This window comes from Melospiza melodia, unplaced genomic scaffold (assembly GCF_035770615.1).
Source record: "Melospiza melodia melodia isolate bMelMel2 unplaced genomic scaffold, bMelMel2.pri scaffold_202, whole genome shotgun sequence".
NCBI lineage: Eukaryota > Metazoa > Chordata > Aves > Passeriformes > Passerellidae > Melospiza > Melospiza melodia.
Genome location: NW_026948540.1, coordinates 13,376 through 37,584, shown reverse-complemented (window position 1 = coordinate 37,584; position 24,209 = coordinate 13,376). Strand labels below are relative to the sequence as shown.

The 24,209-nt window shown below is 62.6% G+C and overlaps 2 protein-coding genes across 4 annotated transcripts in view; one reads left to right on the top strand and one right to left on the bottom strand.

The window, feature by feature from the left end:
* The window catches only part of PORCN (porcupine O-acyltransferase), a 9,188-nt gene extending 443 nt beyond the window's left edge, over positions 1-8,745 (bottom strand). The window contains exons 1-4 of the mRNA XM_063182378.1: positions 8,554-8,745; positions 6,385-6,577; positions 5,032-5,075; positions 2,698-2,879 (exon numbers count right to left, since the gene is read on the bottom strand). Coding sequence (XP_063038448.1) covers positions 2,698-2,879; positions 5,032-5,075; positions 6,385-6,577; positions 8,554-8,689 — 555 coding nt within the window. The 5' untranslated portion in view covers positions 8,690-8,745. The remainder of the gene's footprint in view (positions 1-2,697; positions 2,880-5,031; positions 5,076-6,384; positions 6,578-8,553) is intronic.
* Positions 8,746-9,291: 546 nt separating this feature from the next.
* CDK20 (cyclin dependent kinase 20) lies at positions 9,292-23,251 on the top strand. 3 transcript variants are annotated; one of them, XM_063182373.1, is made up of 8 exons: positions 9,292-9,398; positions 9,483-9,596; positions 11,586-11,774; positions 15,118-15,239; positions 15,331-15,393; positions 16,953-17,076; positions 21,532-21,687; positions 22,786-23,251. In XM_063182373.1, the coding sequence occupies exons 1-8, from the start codon at positions 9,312-9,314 to the stop codon at positions 22,942-22,944; spliced, it is 1,014 nt and encodes a 337-aa protein (XP_063038443.1). In that variant the 5' UTR covers positions 9,292-9,311; the 3' UTR covers positions 22,945-23,251. The 3 variants fall into 3 exon arrangements, with proteins under 3 accessions (XP_063038443.1, XP_063038442.1, XP_063038440.1); XM_063182372.1 differs by having other exon boundaries at positions 9,292-9,596; positions 15,331-15,390; XM_063182370.1 differs by having other exon boundaries at positions 9,292-9,596.
* The last annotated feature ends 958 nt before the right edge of the window (positions 23,252-24,209 follow it).

Sequence of the window (24,209 nt, the reverse complement as noted above, 5' to 3'; positions counted from 1 at the left end):
TCCCCAAACTCTGCATTTCCCCCAAATCCCCATTTCCCCCAAATCCTCCCAAACTCTGCATTCCCCCCCAAACCCCCATTTCCCCCAAATCCTCCCAAACTCTGCATTTCCCCAAACTCTGCATTTCCCCCCAAATCCCCCCAAACTCTGCATTTCCCCCCAAACTCTGCATTTCCCCCCAAATCCCCCCAAACTCTGCATTTCCCCCCCAACCCCCATTTTTCCCCACCAACTTCCCATTTCTCCCAAATCTCCCATTTCCCCAAATCCCCATTTTTCCCTGCAAACCCTGTTTTTGTTTTGCCTGCCAAACCCTGTTTTTTCCCCCAAACCCCCGTTTTCCCCACCAAACCCCAATTCCCCCCAAAACCCCCAAATCCCCGTTTTTCCCCCCAAATCCCCATTTCCTCAAATCCCAGTTTTTCCCATTTTCTCCTGGTTTTCCCCCATTTTCCCATACCAGGGGTGGTCCCTCCACAGCCCTCAGGTAGGGCCCGAACACCACGGATCCAGGTGAGCACAGGTACCCCAGGTACCCCAGCCCCTGCCCAACCCCATTGCCCCAAATCCCCGTTTTTCACCCCCAATCCCCGTTTTTCACCCCAAATCCCCGTTTTTCACCCCCAATCCCCGTTTTTGACCCCAAATCCCCGTTTTTCCCCCCATACCAGGGGTGGTCCCTCCACAGCTCCCATGGCCCAAACACCACCGATCCAGGTGAGCACAGGTACCCCCAGCCCCTGCCCAGTCCCCATTGCCCCAAATCCCCATTTTTCACCCCCCAATCCCCGTTTTTCACCCCCAATCCCCGTTTTTCACCCCAAATCCCCGTTTTTGACCCCAAATCCCCGTTTTTCCCCCCATACCAGGGGTGGTCCCTCCACAGCTCTCAGGTAGGTCCCAAAGGGCTCCCAGGGCCCGAACACCACGGAGCCAGGTGAGCACAGGTACCCCAGCACCTGCCCAGTCCCCATTGCCCCAAATTCCCGTTTTTCACCCCAAATCCCCGTTTTTCACCCCCAACCCCCGTTTTTCACCCCAATCCCCGTTTTTCACCCCAAATCCCATTTTCCCATACCAGGGGTGGTCCCTCCACGGCTCTCAGGTAACTCCCAAAGGGCTCCCAGGGCCCGAACACCACGGATCCAGGTGAGCACAGGTACCCCAGCCCCTGCCCAGTCCCCATTGCCCCAAATCCCCATTTTTCACCCCCCAATCCCCGTTTTTCACCCCAAATCCCCGTTTTTTCCCCCATACCAGGGGTGGTCCCTCCACGGCTCTCAGGTAACTCCCAAAGGGCTCCCAGGGCCCGAACACCACCGATCCAGGTGAGCACAGGTACCCCAGGTACCCCAGCCCCTGCCCAGTCCCCATTGCCCCAAATCCCCATTTTTCACCCCAAATCCCCGTTTTTCACCCCAAATCCCCGTTTTTCACCCCCAAATCCCCGTTTTTGACCCCAAATCCCCGTTTTTTCCCCCCATACCAGGGGTGGTCCCTCCACGGCTCTCAGGTAACTCCCAAAGGGCTCCCAGGGGCCCGAACACCACGGATCCAGGTGAGCACAGGTACCCCAGCACCTGCCCAACCCCATTGCCCCAAATCCCCATTTTTCACCCCCCAATCCCCGTTTTTCACCCCAAATCCCTGTTTTTCACCCCAAATCCCCGTTTTTCACCCCAAATCCCCGTTTTTCCCCCATACCAGGGGTGGTCCCTCCACAGCTCCCATGGCCCAAACACCACCGATCCAGGTGAGCACAGGTACCCCAGCCCCTGCCCAACCCCATTGCCCCAAATTCCCGTTTTTCACCCCAAATCCCCGTTTTTGACCCCAAATCCCCGTTTTTCCCCCCATACCAGGGGTGGTCCCTCCACGGCTCTCAGGTAACTCCCAAAGGGCTCCCAGGGCCCGAACACCACCGATCCAGGTGAGCACAGGTACCCCAGCACCTGCCCAGTCCCCATTGCCCCAAATCCCCGTTTTTCACCCCAAATCCCCATTTTTCACCCCCAATCCCCGTTTTTCACCCCCAATCCCCATTTTTCACCCCAAATCCCCGTTTTTCACCCCAAATCCCCGTTTTTCACCCCAAATCCCCATTTTTCCCCCCATACCAGGGGTGGTCCCTCCACAGCTCTCAGGTAGGCCCCAAAGGGCTCCCAGGGCCCGAACACCACGGAGCCAGGTGAGCACAGGTACCCCAGCACCTGCCCAACCCCATTGCCCCAAATCCCCATTTTTCACCCCCCAATCCCCGTTTTTCACCCCCAATCCCCGTTTTTCACCCCAAATCCCCGTTTTTCACCCCAAAGCCCCATTTTTCCCCCATACCAGGGGTGGTCCCTCCACAGCTCTCAGGTAGGCCCCAAAGGGCTCCCAGGGCCCGAACACCACGGATCCAGGTGAGCACAGGTAGCCCAGCACCTGCCCAGTCCCCATTGCCCCAAATCCCCGTTTTTCACCCCAAATCCCCGTTTTTCACCCCAAATCCCCGTTTTTCCCCCCATACCAGGGGTGGTCCCTCCACAGCTCTCAGGTAGGCCCCAAAGGGCTCCAGGGCCCGAACACCACGGAGCCAGGTGAGCACAGGTACCCCAGGTACCCCAGCCCCTGCCCAACCCCATTGCCCCCAATCCCCGTTTTTCACCCCCAATCCCCGTTTTTCACCCCAAATCCCCGTTTTTCCCCCCATACCAGGGGTGGTCCCTCCACAGCTCTCAGGTAGCTCCCAAAGGGCTCCCAGGGCCCGAACACCACCGATCCAGGTGAGCACAGGTACCCCAGCACCTGCGCGGGGCTGGGCTCGGCCCCGCCCGTGCCCCGGTCCAGGTCGAAGCCCAGCGACACGGCCTTCATGGCCACCACCATCTGCGCCCCTGGGGACAACGGGGCACATCGGGGGGACCCCAATATCCAGGGGGACCCCAATATCCAGGGGGAACCCCGAATCAGGGGGGACCCTCCCGTCAGAGGGGAGCCCGGCATCGGGGGGACCCCCAAATCAGCGGGGACCCCAATGTCGGGGGGAACCCAAAAACATCGGGGGCTCCCCAATGTCAGAAAGGAGCCCAGAATCAGGGGGGACCCCGAAATCAAAGGAGACCCCAAAATCAGAGGGGATCCCAAAATGGCAAGGGACCCCGAAATCAGAGGAGACCCCAAAATCAGAGGGGATCCCAAAATGGCAAGGGACCCCGAAATCAGAGGGGACCCCAAAATCAGAGGGGATCCCAAAATGGCAAGGGACCCCGAAATCAGAGGGGACCCCAAAATCAGAAGGGATCTCAAAATAGGGGGGACCCCAACATCAGGTACCCCAGCATGAGAGGAGATCCCGAAATCAGGGGAACCCCAAAATCAGAGGGGAACCAAAAATTGGAGGGACCCCGAAATCGGGAGGGACCCAAATCAGGGGGGACCCCGACATCGGAGGGACCCCAATGTGGGGGGACCTCGAAATCAGAGGGGACCCCAAACGGGGAACCCAACATCAGGGGGGAGCCCCCAACATCGGGCATCCCGAATCAGAGAGAACCCCAGGAACATCAGGCACCCCAACATCAGGGGGAAACCCCAAAATCAGAGGGGATCCCATAATCGGGGGGACCCCAAAAACATCGGGCACCCCAACATCAGGCATCCAATGTCAGAGGCAACGCTGAAATAGGGGAACCCCAAAATCGTGGGAGAACCAAAATCGGAAGGGATCTCAAAATTGGAGGGGATCTCGAAATCAGGGGGGACCCCCAAACTGAGCACTCCAAAAACATCCCTCACCCCAACATCAAGAGAGACCCCAAAATCAGAGGGGATGGCAAAACCGGGGGGACCCCAATATCGAGGGAGACCCCAATATCAGGGAGAACCCCAACATCAGGGGACAACCAAAATCACAGGGGATCCCAAAACTGGAGGGGACCCCAACATCGGGGAGACCCCAAAAACATCGGGCACCCCAACATCAGGGGGGGGACCCCAACATCGGGGAGACCCCAAAAACATCGGGCACCCCAACATCAGGGGGGAACCCCAAATCAGGGGGGACCCCAACATCAGCGGGAGACCCCAACATCAGGCACCCCAACATCAGGGGGAACCTCAACATCAGAGGGGACCCCAACATCGGGGGGACCCCAAAAACATCGGGGGGAGACCCCAACATTAGGGGGAACCTCTACATCAATGGGAGACCCCAACATCAGAGGGGACCCCAACATCGGGGGGACCCCAAAAATATCAAGCACTCTGAAAACACCCGGCACCCCAACATCAGAGAAGACCCCAAAATCAGAGGGGATCCCAAACTCGGGGGACCCCAGCATCAGACACCCCAAGATCAGAAGGGATGCCAACACTGGGCACCCTGAAACTGGGGGGACCCCAAAAACATCAGGCACCCCAAAATCAGAGAGAACCCCGAAAATGGGGGAACCCCAAAATCAGCGGGCACCCCAAAATCAGAGAGAACCCTGAAAATGGGGGGAACCCCAAAATCAGCGGGCACCCCAAAATCAGAGAGGACCCCGAAAATGAGGGGAACCCCAAAATCAGCGGGCACCCCAAAATCAGAGAGGACCCAAAATTCGGGGGGAACCATGAAAATCGGGGGACCCAAAATCAGGGGGGACCCCAACATCAGCGGCCACCCCAAAATCGGGGAGAACCCAAATCAGAGGAGACCCCGAAATCAGGGGGGGACCCAAAATCAGGGGGGACCCCAAAATTTGGATGTGCTCCACACCCCCAGAGGGCTGGGGAAGGAACTGGGGGGTCCCAAACGGGGGGACAGGAGAGAAACTGGGGGTCCTGGGGGGAGGGGGGTCTCACCCTCAGCACCACCTGCACCCCCACAGGACCCCAAAATCAATGGGGGATCCCAAAATCAATGGGGGACCCCAAAATCAATGGGGGATCCCAAAATCGGGGGCACCCCAAAACTGGGGGGACCCCCAAAATTGGGGGGATCCCCAGAATGTGTGTAGGGGGGAAGGGGTTTGGGGGGATCTGGGGGGGATTTGGGGGTCTCACCTCGCATCTTGTGCCACGTGACCGTGTCCACCATGTGCAGCTCCCTGGTGGGGACAGGGGCTCCCAGTCACTCCAGTTCAACGTGCCCAACCTCCCAGTTCATCCCAGTGCCCCTCATGCCCCTCCCAGTGCCCCCAGACCCCCTCCCAGTCACTCCCAGTTCATCCCAGTGCCCCTCATGCCCCTCTCAGTCCCTCCCAGTGCCCCCAAACCCCTTCCCAGTCACTCCCAGTTCATCCCAGTGCCCCAAACTCCTTCCCAGTCACTCCCAGTTCAATGCCACCAACCCCCAGTTCATCCCAGTGACCCCAGTCCCTCCCAGTCAGGGCTCTCAATCCTTCCCAGTCACTCCCAGTTCAATGCCATCGATCCCCCAGTTCATCCCAGTAACCCCAGTCCCTCCCAGTGCCCCCAAACCCCTTCCCAGTCACTCCCAGTTCATCCCAGTGCCCCCCAAACCCCTTCCCAGTCACTCCCAATTCATCCCAGTGCCCCCAAACCCCTTCCCAGTCACTCCCAGTTCATCCCAGTGCCCCTAAACCCCTTCCCAGTCACTCCCAGTTCAATGCCACCAACCCCCCAGTTCATCCCAGTGCCTTTTGTCTCCCTCCCAGTGCCCCCAGCCCCTCTCCCAGTCCATCCCAGCATCCCCAAACTCCTCCCAGTCCATCCCAGTGCCCCCAATTCCTCTCCCAGTCCATCCCAAACCCACTCCCAGCACTCCCAAGCCCCTCCCAGTGCCCCCAGTCCCTTTCCCAGTCCCTCCCAGTGCCCCATACCCCATGGGCAGGCAGCTGAGGGCGGCCAGGGCCTGGCAGAGCCCCCCAGATCCCATCCCAGTGCCCCCCAGTGCCCCCAGTTCCCCTCCCAGTCCCTCCCAGTGCCCCCAATCCCTCTCCCAGTGCTCCCAGTCCCTCCCAGTGCCCCCCAGTCCTTCCCAGTGCCCCATAGCCCATGAGCAGGTAGCTGAGGGCGGCCAGGGCCAGGCAGAGCCCCCCTCCCAAACCCCCTCCCAGTGCCCCCCAGTGCCCCCAGTTCCCCTCCCAGTGCCCCCAATCCCTCTCCCAGTGCTCCCAGACCTCCTCCCAGTCCCTCCCAGTGCCCCCCAGTCCCTCCCAGTGCCCCCCAATCCCTTGCAGTGCCCTGTACCCCATGAGCAGGTAGCTGAGGGCGGCCAGGGCCGGGCAGAGCCCCCCCAAACCCCATCCCAGTCCCTCCCAGTGCCCCCAGTTCCCCCCCAGCTTTCCATACCCCATGAGCAGGTAGCTGAGGGCGGCCAGGGCCGGGCAGAGCCCCCCCAAACCCCATCCCAGTCCCTCCCAGTGTCCCCAGTTCCCCCCCAGCTCTCCGTACCCCATGAGCAGGTAGCTGAGGGCGGCCAGGGCCAGGCAGAGGCCGCGGTGGGCGCGGGCCCGGCTCAGCAGCAGGGTGAGCACGCACAGCCCGCTCAGCAGCGCCACCCACAGCGCCTGGGCCCCGAAGAAATGGTGCAGGGCCAGGAGCCCCCCGGCCGCCGCCCCCGCGTGCTTCCCGCCCCGCGGCAGCGCTGAAACACGGACAGGGTCAGGGGGCACCCCCGAACCCCAGGGATCAATGAACCCCAAACCCCGGGGATCCACGGACCCCAGAAATCCATGGACCCCAAACCCGGGGATCCATGGACCCCAAACCCCGGGGATCCATGGACCCCAGACCCCGGGGATCCATGGACCCCAGAAATCCATGGACCCCAAACCCCGGGGATCCATGGACCCCAGAAATCCATGGACCCCAAAGCCCGGGGATCCATGGACCCCAAACCCCGGGGATCCATGGACCCCAAACCCCGGGGATCCATGGACCCCAAAGCCCGGGGATCCATGGACCCCAAAGCCCGGGGATCCATGGACCCCAGACCCCAGAAATCCATGGACCCCAAAGCCTGGGAATCCATGGACCCCAAACCACAGGGATCCATGGACCCCAGACCACAGGGATCCATGGACCCCAAACCCCGGGGATCCTTGGACCCCAAACCCCAGGGATCCATGGACCCCAAACCCCGGGGATCCATGGACCCCAGACCCCAGAAATCCATGGACCCCAAACCCCGGGGATCCATGGACCCCAGACCCCAGAAATCCATGGACCCCAAACCCCGGGGATCCATGGACCCCAAACCCCGGGGATCCATGGACCCCAAACCCCGGGGATCCATGGACCCCAAACCCCGGGGATCCATGGACCCCAAACTCCGGGGATCCATGGACCCCAGACCCCAGGGATCCACGGACCCCAGAAATCCATGGACCCCAAACCCCGGGGATCCATGGACCCCAGACTCCGGGGATCCATGGACCCCAGACCCCAGAAATCCATGGACCCCAAACCCTGGGGATCCACAAACCCCCAAACCAGACACTGCCCCCGGACCTTGGGGATCCCCTCACCCAAAACCGGCAATGTCCCCACACCCTGGGGGTCCCCAAACCCCAAAAAAACCCCCACATTCCAGGGGTTCCCGAACCCCCAAACCCCAGGAGTCCCCGAACGCCAAACCGGCAACGCCCCCACACCCTGAGGGTCCCTGAACCCCCGAGCCCCAGGGATCCCCACACCCAAAACCCCAAACCAGCAGTGCCCCCACACCCCGGGGTCCCTGAACCCCTGAACCCCAGGGATCCCCACACCCAAAACCCCAAACCAGCAGTGCCCCCACACCCCGGAGGTCCCTGAACCCCCGAGCCCCAGGGATCCCCACACCCAAAACCGGCAATGCCCCCACACTCTGGAGGTCCCCAAGCCCAAAACCCCGGGAGTCCCCGAACCCCAAACAGGACACTGCCCCCACCCTGGGGGTCCCCTCACCCCAAACCCCGGGGGTCCCCTCACCCCAAGCTGGCAATGCCCCCACACCCCGGGCATCCCCTCACCCGAAACCCCGGGGGTCCCCAAACCCCCAAACCGGGAACACCCCCAAAACCCGGGGGTCCCTGAACCCAAACCCCGGAACACCCCCAAACCAGGAACACCCCCAAACTCCGGGGGTCCTTGAACCCCAAACCCTATGTTACACCCCAGTATCCCCTCACCCAAACCCAGCAACACTTCCAAACCCTGGGGGTCCCGTCCCCCAAACCCGGGAACACCCCCAGGCCTCCAGACCCCCGGAACCCCCAGACCCTCGGAACCCCCAGACCCTCGGCTATACCCCCCACCCCTCCGGCCTCCTCAGACCCCGGTTCCTCCCGGCCTCCGGGGTGTCCCCCCACCCCTCCGGCCTCCTCAGACCCCGGTTCCTCCCGGCCTCCGGGGTGTCCCCCCAGCCCTCCGGCCTCCCCAGAGCCCCGGGTCCCCCCAGCCCCTCGCGTGTCCCCACAGACCCCCCGGGACCCCTGGATGTGCCCCCACTCCTCCGGCCTCCCCAGACCCCCGGTTCCCCCCAGGGCCGCGGTTCTCCCCGGCCTCCCGGATGTCCCCCACCCCTCCGGCCTGCCCAGGGCCCCGGTTCCCCCCGGTGTCCCCCCGCCCGGCCCCACTCACGCAGCCGGTGCAGCAGCCGCGCCCCGAGGCAGAGCAGCAGCAGTGGCCAGAGCTGGGCCAGGCCCTGGCGCGCCGTGGGCACCACGCAGCCGGGCAGCACCTGCGCCGCGAACTCTCGCGGAGGCAGCGCCGCCATCCCCACCCGAGCGGGGCTCGCTGCGTGCCGGGACCCCCCAAAAACACCCAAAACACCCCGAAATGCCCCCAAATCCCCCGCCCGCGCCTCGCCCGGCGCGCCGCCCGCCCGCCTGAGGGGAAAGGGGCGTGGCCCCCGCGCCCACCAATCAGCGCCCGCCGTCCCGCCCCGCGCGGCGGCGCTGACCAATCAGAGCGCGGCGCGGCCAAATGGCGGCGCGCGACGGGGCGGCCGTTGCCAAGGGCGGGGCGCGGTTGCCGGGGAGCGGGGGATGCCGGCGGGGCGGGCCCAGGTTGCTAAGGGGCGGTGTCTTGTTGCTATGGGCGGGGCCTCGCTGCCGGGGTCTGGCCCGCGTTGCTAGGGACCGTTGCGTTGCTAGGGGCTGGGCCTGACCGGGTTGCTAGGGGCGGGGTTTGCTAGGATGCGCTGATGCATGCTAGGGGCGGCCCCGCCTGTTGCTAGGGAGCGCGTTGCTAGGGGCGGGGCCTCATTGCTCAGAGCGGGGAGCTATTGGCTGTTGCCGGGGCTGGTTGTCAGGGGCGGGGCCTATCTCCATGGCAACCAGGTGCGGCGGGCTCGGCGCGGGGCAGTGTGGGGCGGTGGAGGACGGAGCCGGCCCACAATGCCCCGCGGCATGGAGCAGTACATCGTGCTGGGCCGCATCGGGGAGGGCGCGCACGGCGTCGTGTTCAAGGCCAAGCACCGCGAGGTGGGACCGGGGACCGGGGACCGGGGCCTGGGGGTCGGTAACGCGGCCCGGCGGGGCCTCCCTGACACCCCCGTGTCCCCCCAGACCGGGGAGCTGGTGGCCCTCAAGAAGGTTCCGCTGCGGCGCCCCGAGGAGGGGCTGCCCCCACAGACCCTGCGCGAGATCAAAGCCCTGCGCGAGATGGAGGCCCACCCCCATGTGAGTGAGCCCCCCACCCACCCACCCCATGGACCCCAATCCGGGGCCCCCCGAGTCCCTGTTGTCCCCCCGAGTCTCTTGTGCCCATTCCCGAGTGCTCGGTGCCTCCCCCGAGCCCATCTCGGTGCCCCCTCATAGTCCCTGGTGCCCCCCTCCATTGTCCCTGGTGCCCCCCCGTAGTCTCTTGAAACCCCCACAGACGCTCGTGCCCCCCATAGTCCCTGGTGCCCCCCTCGAGTCCCCGGAGCCCCCCGAGCCCCTCTCGGTGTCCCCCCGCAACACGCGGGGTCCCCCTCTCCCCACAGTCCTGGTGTCCCCATAAGGCCCCCCCGTGTCCCCCAGTTTTGGTCCCCCCAGCTCAGGGTTCCCCCCTTCTGTAGGGTCCCCGTGTCCCCGCGGTGTCCCCGTGGTGTCCCCTCCCCCAGCTGAGCCCACTCCAATCCCGGTGTCACCGTCCCCAATGTCCCTCTAGGTGTCACTGCCCCGGTGTCCCCAGTGTTCCCCATGTCCCCACTGACGTCGCTGCTGGATGTTCCCCATTGTTGTCCCCCATTGTTGTCCCCCTGCTGTCCCCCCGCTGTCCCCACAGGTGATCCAGCTCCAGTCCTGCTGTCCCTGCTGATGTCCCCTTGCTATCCCTGCTGTCCCCAGTGATGTCCCCCCTCTGTCCCCTGAAGTTCCCCTGATGTCTCTGCAGGTGATCTGGCTTCAGTCCTGCTGTCCCCACTGATGTCCCCTTGCTGTCCCCACTGTCCCTGCAGGTGATCTGGCTCCAATCCCACTGTCCTCACTGCTGTCTCTGCTGTCCCCCCAGGTGTCACTGTCCTCCTGCTGTCCCTGCTGTTCCTGGTGATGTCCCCTTGCTGTCCCTGCTGTCCCCTGATGTCCCCATTGCTGTCCCCACAGGTGATCCAGCTCTGGGCCGCCTTTGCCCAAGTGTCACTGTCCCCGGTGTCGCTGTCATTGTCCCCCCCAGGTGTCACTGTCACTGTCCCCATTGCTGTCCCCGCAGGCGATCCGGCTCCAATCTCTCTGTCCCTAGTGATGTCGTCACTCTGTCCCTGTTGTCCCCACAGGTGATCCGGCTCTGAGCCACCTTCGCCCAGGGCCCCACGGTGGTTCTGGCCCTGGTGTCACTGTGTCACTGTGTCACTGTCCCTGTGTCACAGTCACTGTCACTGTGTCACTGTCCCTGTCCCTGTCCCCACAGGTGATCCGGCTCCGGGCCGCCTTTGCCCAGGGCTCCACGGTGGTTCTGGCCCAGCTGCCACTGTCCCAGTGTCACTGTGTCACTGTGTCACTCTGTCACTGTCTCTGTGTCACTGTCCCAGATCTCACTGTGTCACTGTCCCTGTGTCCCTGTCCCTGTCCCCACAGGTGATCCGGCTCCGTGCCGCCTTTGCCCAGGGCCCCGCTGTGTCACTGTCACTGTGTCACTGTGTCCCTGTCCCTGTCCCCACAGGTGTCACTGTCCCTGTCCCCACAGGTGATCCGGCTCCAGGCCGCCTTTGCCCAGGGCCCCGCCGTGGTTCTGTCACTGTGTCACTGTCACTGTGTCACTGTCACTGTGTCACTGTCACTGTGTCCCTGTCCCTGTCCCCACAGGTGTCCCTGTCCCTGTCCCCACAGGTGATCCGGCTCCGTGCCGCCTTTGCCCAGGGCCCCGCCGTGGTTCTGTCACTGTGTCACTGCGTCACTGTGTCACTGTCACTGTGTCACTGTCACTGTGTCACTGTCACTGTCCCTGTCCCCACAGGTGATCCGGCTCCGTGCCGCCTTTGCCCAGGGCCCCGCCGTGGTTCTGTCACTGTGTCACTGTCACTGTCTCAGTGTCCCTGTGTCACTGTCACTGTCCCTGTCCCTGTCCCCACAGGTGATCCGGCTCCGTGCCGCCTTTGCCCAGGGCCCCGCCGTGGTTCTGTCACTGTCCCAGGTGTCACTGTGTCCCTGTCCCTGTCCCCACAGGTGTCACTGTCCCTGTCCCCACAGGTGATCCGGCTCCGTGCCGCCTTCGCCCAGGGCCCCGCCGTGGTCCTGGCCCTGGAGCTGCTCGTTGGGGACCTGGGGGGGCTCCTGCGGGCGGCCCCGGCCCCGCTGCCCCCGGCCCGGGTGAGGGCCCTGCTGGCCATGACCCTGCGGGGGCTGGGCCACGTGCACGGCCAGCGCCTGCTGCACAGGGTGAGGCACCCCGAAAATGGGATAAAGGAATCCAAAAATGGGTGAGGGACCCCGAAAATGGGATTGGGGACCCCGAAAACGGGACTGGGGACCCCAAAAATGGGGGGGGGATGGGGCACGTGCACGGCCAGCGCCTGCTGCACAGGGTGAGGCACCCCGAAAATGGGATAAAGGAATCCAAAAATGGGTCAGGGACCCCGAAAATGGGACTGGGGACCCTGAAAACGGGACTGGGGACCTCAAAAATGGGGGGGGGATGGGGCACGTGCACGGCCAGCGCCTGCTGCACAGGGTGAGGCACCCCGAAAATGGGATAAAGGAATCCAAAAATGGGTGAGGGACCCCGAAAATGGGACTGGGGACCCCGAAAACGGGACTGGGGACCCCAAAAATGGGTGAGAGACCCCGAAAATGGGATTGGGGACCCCGAAAATGGGACTGGGGACCCCGAAAATGGGTGAGGGACCCCGAAAACAGGACTGGGGACCCCGAAACCGGAACTGGGGTACCCGAAAATGGGACTGGGGACCCCAAAAATGGGATAGGGGAACACAAAAATGGGGTGGCTGGGCCACGTGCATGTCCAGCGCCTGCTGCACAGGGTGAGGGACCCCGAAAATGGGTGAGGGACCCCGAAAACGGGATTGGGGACCACGGAAACGGGACTGGGGACCCTGGAAATGGGACTGGGGACCCCAAAAACGGGAATGGGAACCCCAAAAATGGGGGGGGCTAGGCCACGTGCACGTCCAGCGCCTGCTGCACAGGGTGAGGGACCCTGAAAACGGGAATGGGGACCCCAAAAACGGGACTGGGGACCCCGAAAATGGGTGAGGGACCCCGAAAATGGGATTGGGGACCCCAAAAACGGGAATGGGGACCCCAGAAACGGTAATGGGAACCCCAAAAATGGGTGAGGGACCCCAAAAACGGGTCTGGGGACCCCGAAAATGGGTGAGGGACCCCGAAAATGGGACTGGGGACCCCGAAAATGGGTGAGGGACCCCGAAAATTGGAATGGGGACCCCAAAAATGGGTGAGGGACCCTGAAAACGGGACTGGGGACCCCGAAAATGGGATAGGGGGCCCCAAAAATGGGTGAGGGACCCCAAAAATGGGACTGGGGACCCCGGAAATGGGACTGGGGACCCCGGAAATGGGATTGGGGACCCAGAAAATGGGTGAGGGACCCCGAAAATGGGACTGGGGACCTCAAAAATGGGTGAGGGACCCCAAAAACGGGACTGGGGACCCCACAAATGGGTGAGGGACCCCCCAAAATGGGGTAGGGGGCCCCAAAAATGGTGTGAGGAACCCCAAAATTGGGGTGGGCACCCCAAAATCGTGGAGCGACCCCAAAATCGGGGCGGGGGGGAAGGCTGCAGGACACCCCAAAATCGGGGTGGGCACCTGAGGGGTACCCCAATATCTGCACAGGGGGCATTGAAAGTGTTGGGGCACCCTAAAATCGAGGGGGCCACCCCAATACTGGGTGAGGGACCCCAAAATCGGGGCAGGGGGAGACTCAGACAGCTGCAGGACACCCCAAAACTGAAGTGGGCACTGGGGGTACCCCAATATCTGCAGGGGGGGTGAGAGTCCTAGGGGTGCCCCAAAATGGGGGCAGGCTCAGACAGCTGCAGGACACCCCAAAACTGGAACGGGCACCTGGGGCTACCCCAATATCTGCACGGGGGAATTGAAAGTGTTAGGACACCCCAAAATTGGGGGACACCCCACAACCAGGGCAGGGGGAGGCTCAGGCAGCTGCAGGACACCCCAAAACCAGGGTGGGCACCTGAGGGGTACCCCAATATCTGCAGGGCTTGAATGTGCTGGGGCACCCCAAAATCGAGGCGGACACCCCAATACCCTCAACCCGGGGCTGTTCCCGGTTTAGGGGGCTTCCCCGAGCATTGGGGTCCCCCCAATGGCGATTTTGGGGTGCAGGCCCTCAAGCCGGCCAATCCGGGGCTGTTCCCAGTTTGGGGGGGTCTCTGATTATTGGGGTCCCCTCCTGACGGCGGTTTTGGGGTGCAGGACCTCAAGCCGGCCAATCTGTGGGTGTTCCCAGTTTAGGGGGGCTCCCCGAGTGTCGGGGTCCCCCCTGACGGCGATTTTGGGGTGCAGGACCTCAAGCCGGCCAACCCGGGGCTGTTCCCGGTTTGGGGGGGCTCCCCGAGCTTTGGGGTCCCCCCTGACAGCGGTTTTGGGGTGCAGGACCTCAAGCCAGTTTAGGGGGGTTCCCTGAGCTTTGGGGTCCCCCCAATGGCGGTTTTGGGGTGCAGGACCTCAAGCCGGCCAATCCGGGGCTGTTCCCAGTTTGGGGGGGTCTCTCTGAACATTGGGGTCCCCCCTGACGGCGGTTTTGGGGTGCAGGCCCTCAAGCCGGCCAATCTGTGGGTGTTCCCAGTTTGGGGGGGGTCTCTGATTATTGGGGTCCCCCCTGACGGCGGTTTTGGGGTGCAGGCCCCCAAGCCGGCCAATCCGGGGCTGTTCCCGGTTTGGGGGGGCTCCCCGAGCATTGGGGTCCCCCCGATGGCGGTTTTGGGGTGCAGGACCTCAAGCCGGTTTGGGGGGGGTTCCCCAAGCTTTGGGGTCCCCCTGACGGCGATTTTGGGGTGCAGGACCTCAAGCCGGCCAATCCGGGGCTGTTCCCAGTTTGGGGGGGTCTCTGAACATTGGGGTCCCCCCCTGATGGCGGTTTTGGGGTGCAGGCCCTCAAGCTGGCCAATCCGGGGCTGTTCCCAGTTTGGGGGGGTCTCTGATTATTGGGGTCTCCCCCTGATGCGATTTTGGGGTGCAGGCCCTCAAGCCGGCCAATCTGTGGGTGTTCCCAGTTTAGGGGGGCTCCCCGAGCATTGGGGTCCCCCCTGATGGCGGTTTTGGGGTGCAGGACCTCAAGCCGGCCAACCCGGGGCTGTTCCCAGTTTGGGGGGGGCTCTGATTATTGGGGTCCCCCCAATGGCGATTTTGGGGTGCAGGACCTCAAGCTGGCCAATCTGTGGCTGTTCCCAGTTTGGGGGGGCTCCCCGAGCATTGGGGTCCCCCCCTGATGCGATTTTGGGGTGCAGGACCTCAAGCCGGCCAATCTGTGGGTGTACCCGGTTTAGGGGGGCTCTCTGAACATTGGGGTCCCCCCAATGGCGATTTTGGGGTGCAGGCCCTCAAGCCGGCCAATCCGGGGCTGTTCCCAGTTTGGGGGGGCCTCTCCGAACATTGGGGTCCCCCCCTGATGCGATTTTGGGGTGCAGGACCTCAAGCCGGCCAATCCGGGGCTGTTCCCGGTTTGGGGGGGTCTCTGAACATTGGGGTCCCCCCCTGATGCGATTTTGGGGTGCAGGACCTCAAGCCGGCCAATCTGCTGCTGGACAGCGCCGGGCGCCTCAAGCTGGCGGATTTCGGGCTGGCGCGGGTGCTGGGCCCGCCCTCGGGGCGCCCCTACAGCCACCAGGTGGCCACCAGGTACCGGTTTTGGGGTGTCCCCCCCCTGGGAAGGTCGGGGTGTACCCCCAAAATCCGGGGGAGCCCCCCCTGACCCCCCGTGTGCCCTCAGGTGGTACCGAGCCCCGGAGCTGCTCTACGGCGCCCGGCACTACGACGAGGGCGTGGATCTGTGGTGAGGGCCCGCCATTGGGGGGTCCCCTGGGATTTTGGGGGGTCCCTGTGGGGTTTTGGGGGTTCCTGTGGGGTTTGGGGGGGTCCCTGTGGGGTTTTGTGGGGGTCCCTGTGGGGTTTTGGGGGTTCCTGTGGGGTTTTGGGGGTTCCCTGTGGGGTTTTGGGGGTTCCTGTGGGGTTTTGGGGATCCCTGTGGGGTTTTGGGGGGGTTCCTGTGGGGTTTTGGGGGTTCCTGTGGGGTTTTGGGGGGTCCCCTGGGATTTTGGGGGGTCCCTGTGGGGTTTGGGGGGTCCCTGTGGGGTTTTGGGGGGTCCCTGTGGGGTTTTGGGGATCCCTGTGGGGTTTTGGGGGGTTCCTGTGGGGTTTTGGGGGGTCCCTGTGGGGTTTTGGGGATCCCTGTGGGGTTTTGGGGGGTTCCTGTGGGGTTTTTGGGGATCCCTGTGGGGTTTTGGGGAGTCCCTGTGGGGTTTTGGGGGGTCCCTGTGGGGTTTTGGGGATCCCTCTGGGGTTTGGGGGGTCCCTGTGGGGTTTGGGGGGTCCCTGTGGGGTTTTGGGGGGGTCCCTGTGGGGTTTTGGGGGTTCCTGTGGGGTTTTGGGGGTTCCTGTGGGGTTTGGGGGGGTCCCTGTGGGGTTTTGGGGGTCCCTTGGGATTTTGGGGGGGTCCCTGTGGGGTTTTGTGGGGGTCCCTGTGGGGTTTGGGGGGTCCCTGTGGGGTTTTGGGGGGGTCCCTGTGGGGTTTTGTGGGGGTCCCTGTGGGGTTTGGGGGGTCCCTGTGGGGTTTTGGGGGGGTCCCTGTGGGGTTTGGGGGGGTCCCTGTGGGGTTTGGGGGTCCCTGTGGGGTTTGGGGGGGTCCCTGTGGGGTTTTGGGGGGTCCCTGTGGGGTTTTGGGGGTCTCTGTGGGGTTTGGGGGGGTCTTTTGGGATTTTGGGGTGTCCTCCTGGACTTTGGGGATCCCCTGGGATTTCGGGGTCCCTTTGGGATTTCGGGGGTCCCTGTGGGGTTTCGGGGTCCCTTTGAGGTTTCGGGGTCCCTTTGGTGTTTCGGGGGTCCCTGTGGGATTTTGGGGATCCCTGTGGGATTTTGAGGATCCCTTTGGGATTTCGGGGGTCCCTTTGAGGTTTTGGGGATCCCTTTGGGATTTCGGGGTCCTTTTGGGATTTTTGGGGTCCCTTTGGGGTTTCGGGATCCCTGTGGGATTTTTGGGGTCCCTTTGGGATTTCGGGGTCCCTTTGGGGTTTTGGGGATCCCTGTGGGATTTCGGGGATCCCTGTGGGGTTTTGGGGTCCCTTTGGGTTTCGGGGATCCCTGTGTGATTTTGGGGTCCCTGTGTGATTTCGGGGTCCCTTTGGGTTTCGGGGATCCCTGTGGGATTTCGGGGTCCCTTTGGAGTTTCGGGGTCCCTGTGGGGTTTCGGGGATCCCTGTGTGATTTCGGGGTCCCTGTGTGATTTTGGGGTCCCTGTGGGATTTTGGGGTCCCTTTGGAGTTTCGGGGTCCTTTTGGGATTTTTGGGATCCCTTTGGGATTTCGGGGTCCCTGTGGGATTTCGGGGTGCCCCCAGGGCCGTGGGCTGCATTTTCGGGGAGCTGCTGACGCTGTCGCCGCTGTTCCCGGGGGAGAACGACATCGAGCAGCTCTGCTGCGTGCTGAGGGCACTGGGAACGCCCAGCGCCAGGGACTGGCCGGTACTGGGAGCACTGGGAGGGACTGGGAGGGACTGGGAGGGACTGGGAGGGACTGGGAGGGACTGGGAAAGGGGCACTGGGAGCACTGGGATGGACTGGGAGCACTGGGAGGGACTGGGAGGGACTGGGAGGGACTGGGAGGGACTGGGATGGACTGGGATGGACTGGGAGCACTGGGAGCACTGGGAGGGACTGGGAGGGACTGGGAGCACTGGGAGGGACTGGGAGGGACTGGGAGGGACTGGGAGCACTGGGAGGGACTGGGAGGGACTGGGAGCACTGGGAGGGACTGGGAGGGACTGGGAGCACTGGGAGGGACTGGGAGGGACTGGGAGCACTGGCAGGGACTGGGAGGGACTGGGAGGGACTGGGAGCACTGGGAGGGACTGGGAGGGACTGGGAGCACTGGGAGCACTGGGAGGGACTGGGAGCACTGGGAGCACTGGGATGCACTGGGATGGACTGGGAGGGACTGGGAGGGACTGGGAGCACTGGGAGGGACTGGGAGGGACTGGGAGCACTGGGAGGGACTGGGGGGACTGGGAGCACTGGGAGGGACTGGGAGGGACTGGGAGCACTGGGAGGGACTGGGAGGGACTGGGATGGACTGGGAGGGACTGGGAGGGACTGGGGGGACTGGGAGCACTGGGAAAGGGGCACTGGGAGGGACTGGGAGCACTGGGAAAGGGGCACTGGGAGCACTGGGATGGACTGGGAGCACTGGGATGGACTGGGAGGGACTGGGAGCACTGGGAAAGGGGCACTGGGAGCACTGGGAGGGACTGGGAGCACTGGGAGCACTGGAAAGGAGCACTGGGAGCACTGGGAGCACTGGGAGCACTGGGGGAGGAACTGGGAGAGGGGCAGGAGGGGCACTGGGAGGCCCTGGTGTGCACTGGTTTATACTGGTCTGTACTGGTTTAAGCTGGTCCATAGTGGTTCGCACCAGTACATGCTGGTGTGTGCTGGTTTATACTGGTTTGTACTGGTACGTGCTGTGTGCGTTAGGTTATACTGGTGTGTACTGGTTTATACTGGTTTGTACTGGTACGTGCTGTGTGCGTTAGGTTATACTGGTGTGTACTGGTTTATACTGGTTTGTACTGGTACGTGCTGTGTGCGTTAGGTTATACTGGTGTGTACTGGTTTATACTGGTTTGTACTGGTACGTGCTGTGTGCATTAGGTTATACTGGTCTGTACTGGTTTATACTGGTTTGTACTGGTACGTGCTGCCGTGCGTTAGGTTATACTGGTCTGTACTGGTTTATACTGGTTTGTACTGGTACGTGCTGTGTGCGTTAGGTTATACTGGTCTGTGCTGGTTTATACTGGTTTGTACTGGTACGTGTTGTGTGCGTTAGGTTATACTGGTCTGTACTGATTTATACTGGTTTGTACTGGTATGTGCTGTGTGCGTTAGGTTATACTGGTCTGTACTGGTTTATACTGGTTTGTACTGGTACATGCTGTGTGCGTTAGGTTATACTGGTCTGTGCTGGTTTATACTGGTTTGTACTGGTACGTGTTGCCGTGCGTTAGGTTATACTGGTCTGTGCTGGTTTATACTGGTTTGTACTGGTACGTGTTGTGTGCGTTAGGTTATACTGGTCTGTGCTGGTTTATACTGGTTTGTACTGGTACGTGCTGTGTGCGTTAGGTTATACTGGTCTGTACTGGTTTATACTGGTTTGTGCTGGTCCGTAGTTGTGTGTACTGCTATGAGCGGTGTATACCGGTTTGGACTGGTTTATACTGGTGCATACTGGTCGGCACTGGTTTGTACTGGTCGGCACTGGTTTGTACTGGTTGGCACTGGTTTATACTGGTCGGCACTGGTTTGTACTGGTTGGCACTGGTTTGTACTGGTCGGCACTGGTTTTTACTGGTCGGCACTGGTTTATACTGGTCGGCACTGGTTAGTACTGGTCGGCACTGGTTTTTACTGGTCGGCACTGGTTTATACTGGTCGGCACTGGTTAGTACTGGTCGGCACTGGTTTGTACTGGTCAGCACTGGTTTGTACTGGTCGGCACTGGTTTATACTGGTTGGCACTGGTTTGTACTGGTTGGCACTGGTTTATACCGGTCGGCACTGGTTTATACCGGTCGACACTGGTTTGTACTGGTCGGCACTGGTTTATACTGGTTGGCACTGGTTTATACTGGTTGGCACTGGTTTGTACTGGTTGGCACTGGTTTGTACTGGTCGGCACTGGTTTGTACTGGTTGGCACTGGTTTATACTGGTTGGCACTGGTTTGTACTGGTCGGCACTGGTTTATACTGGTCGGCACTGGTTTGTACTGGTTGGCACTGGTTTGTACTGGTTGGCACTGGTTTGTACTGGTCGGCACTGGTTTGTACTGGTCGGCACTGGTTTGTACTGGTCGGCACTGGTTTGTACTGGTCGGCACTGGTTTATACTGGTTTATATTGGCCTATACTGGTCTGTGCTGGCCCATGCTGGCCTGCACTGGTTTATAGTGGTTTGTACTGGTCTGCGCTGGTTTATACTGGTCTATACTGGTTTATACTGGTTCATACACTGGTTTGTAGTGGTCTGTACTGGTCTGTGCTAGTTTATACTGGTCTGTACTGGTTTATACTGGTTCATAGTGGTTTGTAGTGGTACAAGTAGTGCACGCTGGTCTGGGGTCGTTTATACTGGTTTGTACTGGGGCGTACTGGTCCGTACTGGTTTACACTGGTCTATACTGGGTTATACTGATTTATATTGGTCTGTACTGGTTTACACTGGCCCGTACTGGTCTTTACTGGTTTGCATTAGCCCATACTGGTCTTTACTGGTTTACACTGGCCCATACTGGTCTTTACTGGTTTACACTGGCCCATACTGGTCTTTACTGGTTTACACTGGCCCGTACTGGTCTTTACTGGTTTACACTGGCCCATACTGGTCTTTACTGGTTTACACTAGCCTGCACTGGCCCATACTGGTCTTTACTGGTTTGCATTGGCCCATACTGGTCTTTACTGGTTTACACTGGCCCATACTGATCCATACTGGTTTATACTGGTCTGTACTGGTCCATACTGGTCCATACTGATCCATACTGGTCCATACTGGTCCATACTGGTCCTTACTGATCCATACTGGTTTATACTGGTCTGTACTGGTCTATACTGGTCCATACTGGTTTATACTGGTCCATACTGGTCTATACTGGTCCATACTGGTTTATACTGGTCTATACTGGTTTATACTGGTCCGTACTGGTCCATACTGGTCTATACTGGTCCGTACTGGTTCCTGTCCCTGCAGGAGCTGGTGCAACTGCCAGGTTTCCCCAAGCTGCGGTTCCGCCCATGGGCCTGTACTGGTTCATGCTGGTCCATGCTGGTTTGTGCTTGTCCATACTGGTCCATGCTGGTTTGTGCTGGTCCATACTGGTCCATACTGGTTTATACTGGTCCATACTGGTCCACATTGCCTCATCCCGTTTCCTGTCCCTGCAGGAGCTCTCGGAGCTGCCCGGTTTCCCTGAGCTGCCGCTCCACCCATGGGTCTGTACTGGTCCATGCTGGTCCATACTGGTCTATACTGGTTTATGCCAGTTTATACGGGTCCATACTGGTTTATACTGGTCCATACTGGTTTATACTGGTTTATACTGGTCCATACTGGCCCATACTGGTTCACACTGGTTCCTGTCCCTCAGGAGCTGTCGCAGCTGCCGGATTTCCCCGAGCTGCGGTTCCGGCTGTGGGTCTGTACTGACCCGTGCTGGTCCATAGTGGTCTATACTGGTCTATACTGGTCTATACTGGTTTATGCCAGTTTATTCAGGTCCATACTGGTTTATACAGTTCCGTACTGGTCCATACTGGTCCGTACTGGTTCACACTGGTTCCTGTCCCGCAGGAGCTGTCGCAGCTGCCGGATTTCCCCATGCTGTGGTTCTGGCCGTGGGTCTGTACTGACCCGTGCTGGTTTATACTGGTTTATACTGGCCCACACTGGTTTGTGTAGGTCCATACTGGTCCGTACTGGCCCATACTGGTTCACACTGGTTCCTGTCCCGCAGGAGCTGTCGCAGCTGCCGGATTTCCCCGAGCTGCGGTTCCGGCTGTGGGTCTGTACTGGTCTGTGCTGGTTTATACTGGTCTATACTGGTCTATATTGGTTTATGTTGGTTTATACAGTTCCGTACTGGTCCATACTGGTCCATACTGGTTTATACTGGTCCATACTGGTCTGTACTGGTCCGTACTGGTTCACACTGGTTCCTGTCTCACAGGAGCTGCCGGATTTCCCCAAGCTGTGGGTCTGGCTGTGAGTCTGTACTGGTCTGTGCTGGTCCATAGTGGTCTATACTGGTCCATATTGGTCTATGTTGGTTTATACAGTTCCATACAGGTTTATACTGGTCCGTACTGGTCTGTACTGGTCCGTACTGGTCCGTACTGGTTCACACTGGTCCCTGTTCCCCCAGGAGCTGTCGCAGCTGCCGGATTTCCCCAAGCTGCGGTTCCGGCCGCGGGCGGCGCCGCCGCTGCAGCTGCTGGTGCCGGGCGCTGACCCCGCTGCGCTGGACCTGCTGCAGCAGCTGCTGCGCTACCGGGCACGGCTGCGGCCCCGGGCACACCAGGTGGGGAACTGGGGGAACTGGGAGGGACTGGGAGGGACTGGGAGGGACTGGGAGGGACTGGGGGGACTGGGATGGACTGGGAGAGACTGGGGGGACTGGGAGGGACTGGGAGGGACTGGGGGCACTGGGGCATTGGAGCACTGGGGCACTGGGAGCACTGGGGGGCACTGGGGGGCACTGGGGGCACTGGGAGCACTGGGGGGCACTGGGGGCACTGGGGGCACTGGGGCATTGGGGGCACTGGGGGGCACTGGGGCATTGGGGGCACTGGGGGGCACTGGGGAATGGGGCACTGGGGAATGGGGCACTGGGGGGCACTGGGGCACTGGGGGGCACTGGGAGCACTGGGGGGCACTGGGGGCACTGGGGGGCACTGGGGCACTGGGGGGCACTGGGGGCACTGGGAGCACTGGGGGGCACTGGGGGGCACTGGGGCACTGGGGGCACTGGGGGGCACTGGGGGCACTGGGGCATTGGGGGCACTGGGGAATGGGGCACTGGGGGCACTGGGGCACTGGGGGGCATTGGGGGCACTGGGGCACTGGGGCACTGGGGGCACTGGGGGCACTGGGGGGCACTGGGGGCACTGGGGGCACTGGGGAATGGGGCACTGGGGAATGGGGCACTGGGGGGCACTGGGGAATGGGGCACTGGGGGGCACTGGGGGGCACTGGGGGCATTGGGGCACTGGGGGGCACTGGGGAATGGGGCACTGGGGGGCACTGGGGGCACTGGGGGCATTGGGGCACTGGGGGCACTGGGGGGCACTGGGGGCACTGGGGGGCACTGGGGGTTATGGGGCACTGGGGCATTGGGGCACTGGGGGGAATGGGGGCACTGGGGGCACTGGGGAATGGGGCACTGGGGGCACTGGGGGCACTGGGGGCATTGGGGGGCACTGGGGGGGCACTGGGGGCACTGGGGGGCACTGGGGGCATTGGGGGGCACTGGGGGCACTGGGGGCACTGGGGGGCACTGGGGGCACTGGGGGGCACTGGGGGCACTGGGGGCATTGGGGCACTGGGGGGCACTGGGGAATGGGGCACTGGGGAGCACTGGGGGTCCCGGCCCCGCTGACGCCCCCTCCCCTCCCCCCAGGCCCTGCTGCACCCCTTCTTCTTCGGGCCGCAGGAGCTGAGCCCCCCCCCGGCCCCGGGGGCGCCCCGGCAGCCCCCCGAGTTCAGCCTGGACACGGCGCTGCAGCTGCCCCCCCGCGGGGCCCTGGGACCCCTCCCCAAAATGGGGAACCCCCATTGACACCCCCAGCCCTGCACTGCCCCCCCGCGGGGCCCTGAGACCCCTCCCCAAAATGGGGAACCCCTGAGAGACCCCCACTGACCCCCCCAACCCTGCACTGCCCCCCCCTGGGGCCCTGGGACCCCTCCCCAAAATGGGGAACCCCCATTGACACCCCCAACCCTGCACTGCCCCCCCGCGGGGCCCTGGGACCCCTCCCCAAAATGGGGAACCCCTGAGGGACCCCCAACCCTGCACTGCCCCCTAAGGGGCCCTGGGACCCCTCCCCAAAATGGGAAACCCCCATTGACACCCCCAAACCTGCGCTGCCCCCCCGCGGGGCCCTGGACCCCTCCCCAAAATGGGGAACCCCCATTGACACCCCCAGCCCTGTACTGCCCCCCCTGGGGCCCTGGGACCCCTCCCCAAAATGGGGAACCCTTGAGGGACCCCCACTGACACCCCCAGGGGCCCTGAGACCCCTCCCCAAAATGGGGAACCCCTGAGGGACCCCCACTGACACCCCCAACCCTGCACTGCCCCCCCGCGGGGCCCTGGGACCCCTCCCCAATATTGGGGACCCCCATTGACACTCCCAGGGGCCCTGAGACCCCTCCCCAATATTGGGGACCCCTGAGACCCCCCCAAAGCCCTCCAGCGGGGCCCTGGGACCCCTCCCCAGCATGGGGGGCCCCCATTGACACCCCCATCCCGTGGGACCCCTCCCCAATATGGAGGGACCCCCATTGACACCCCCCATCCCGTGGGACCCCTCCCCAATATGGGGGGCCCCCATTGACACCCCCATCCCGTGGGACCCCTCCCCAGCTTGGGGGATCCCCGAGACCCCTCCCTATTCTGGGGGACCCCCTCTGACCCCTCCCCACTGCCCCCCTGTGGGGCTCTGGGACCCCTCCCCAATATGGGGGGGACCCCTGGGACCCCTCCCCCGCCTGAGGGGCTCCCGAGACCCCTCCCCAGCTTGGGGCAGCCCCACTGACCCACCCCGACCCCCCCATGGGGCTGCGGGACCCCTCCCCAGTTTGGGGGACCCCTGGGGGACCCCCACACCGTCCCCCCAAACTTGAGGACCCCCCTGACTCCCCCCAGCCCGTGAGACCCCCATTGCCCCCCCCACGGGGCTGTGGGACCCCTCCCCAAACTCGGGGACCCCCTGACGGACACCCCTGCCCCCCCCATCGATGCCCCCTCCCCATTTTGGGGCACCCCGGGGGGCTCTGGGACCCCCCCCCCCCCACCCTTGTATTCCCCCCAGGGGACCCCCC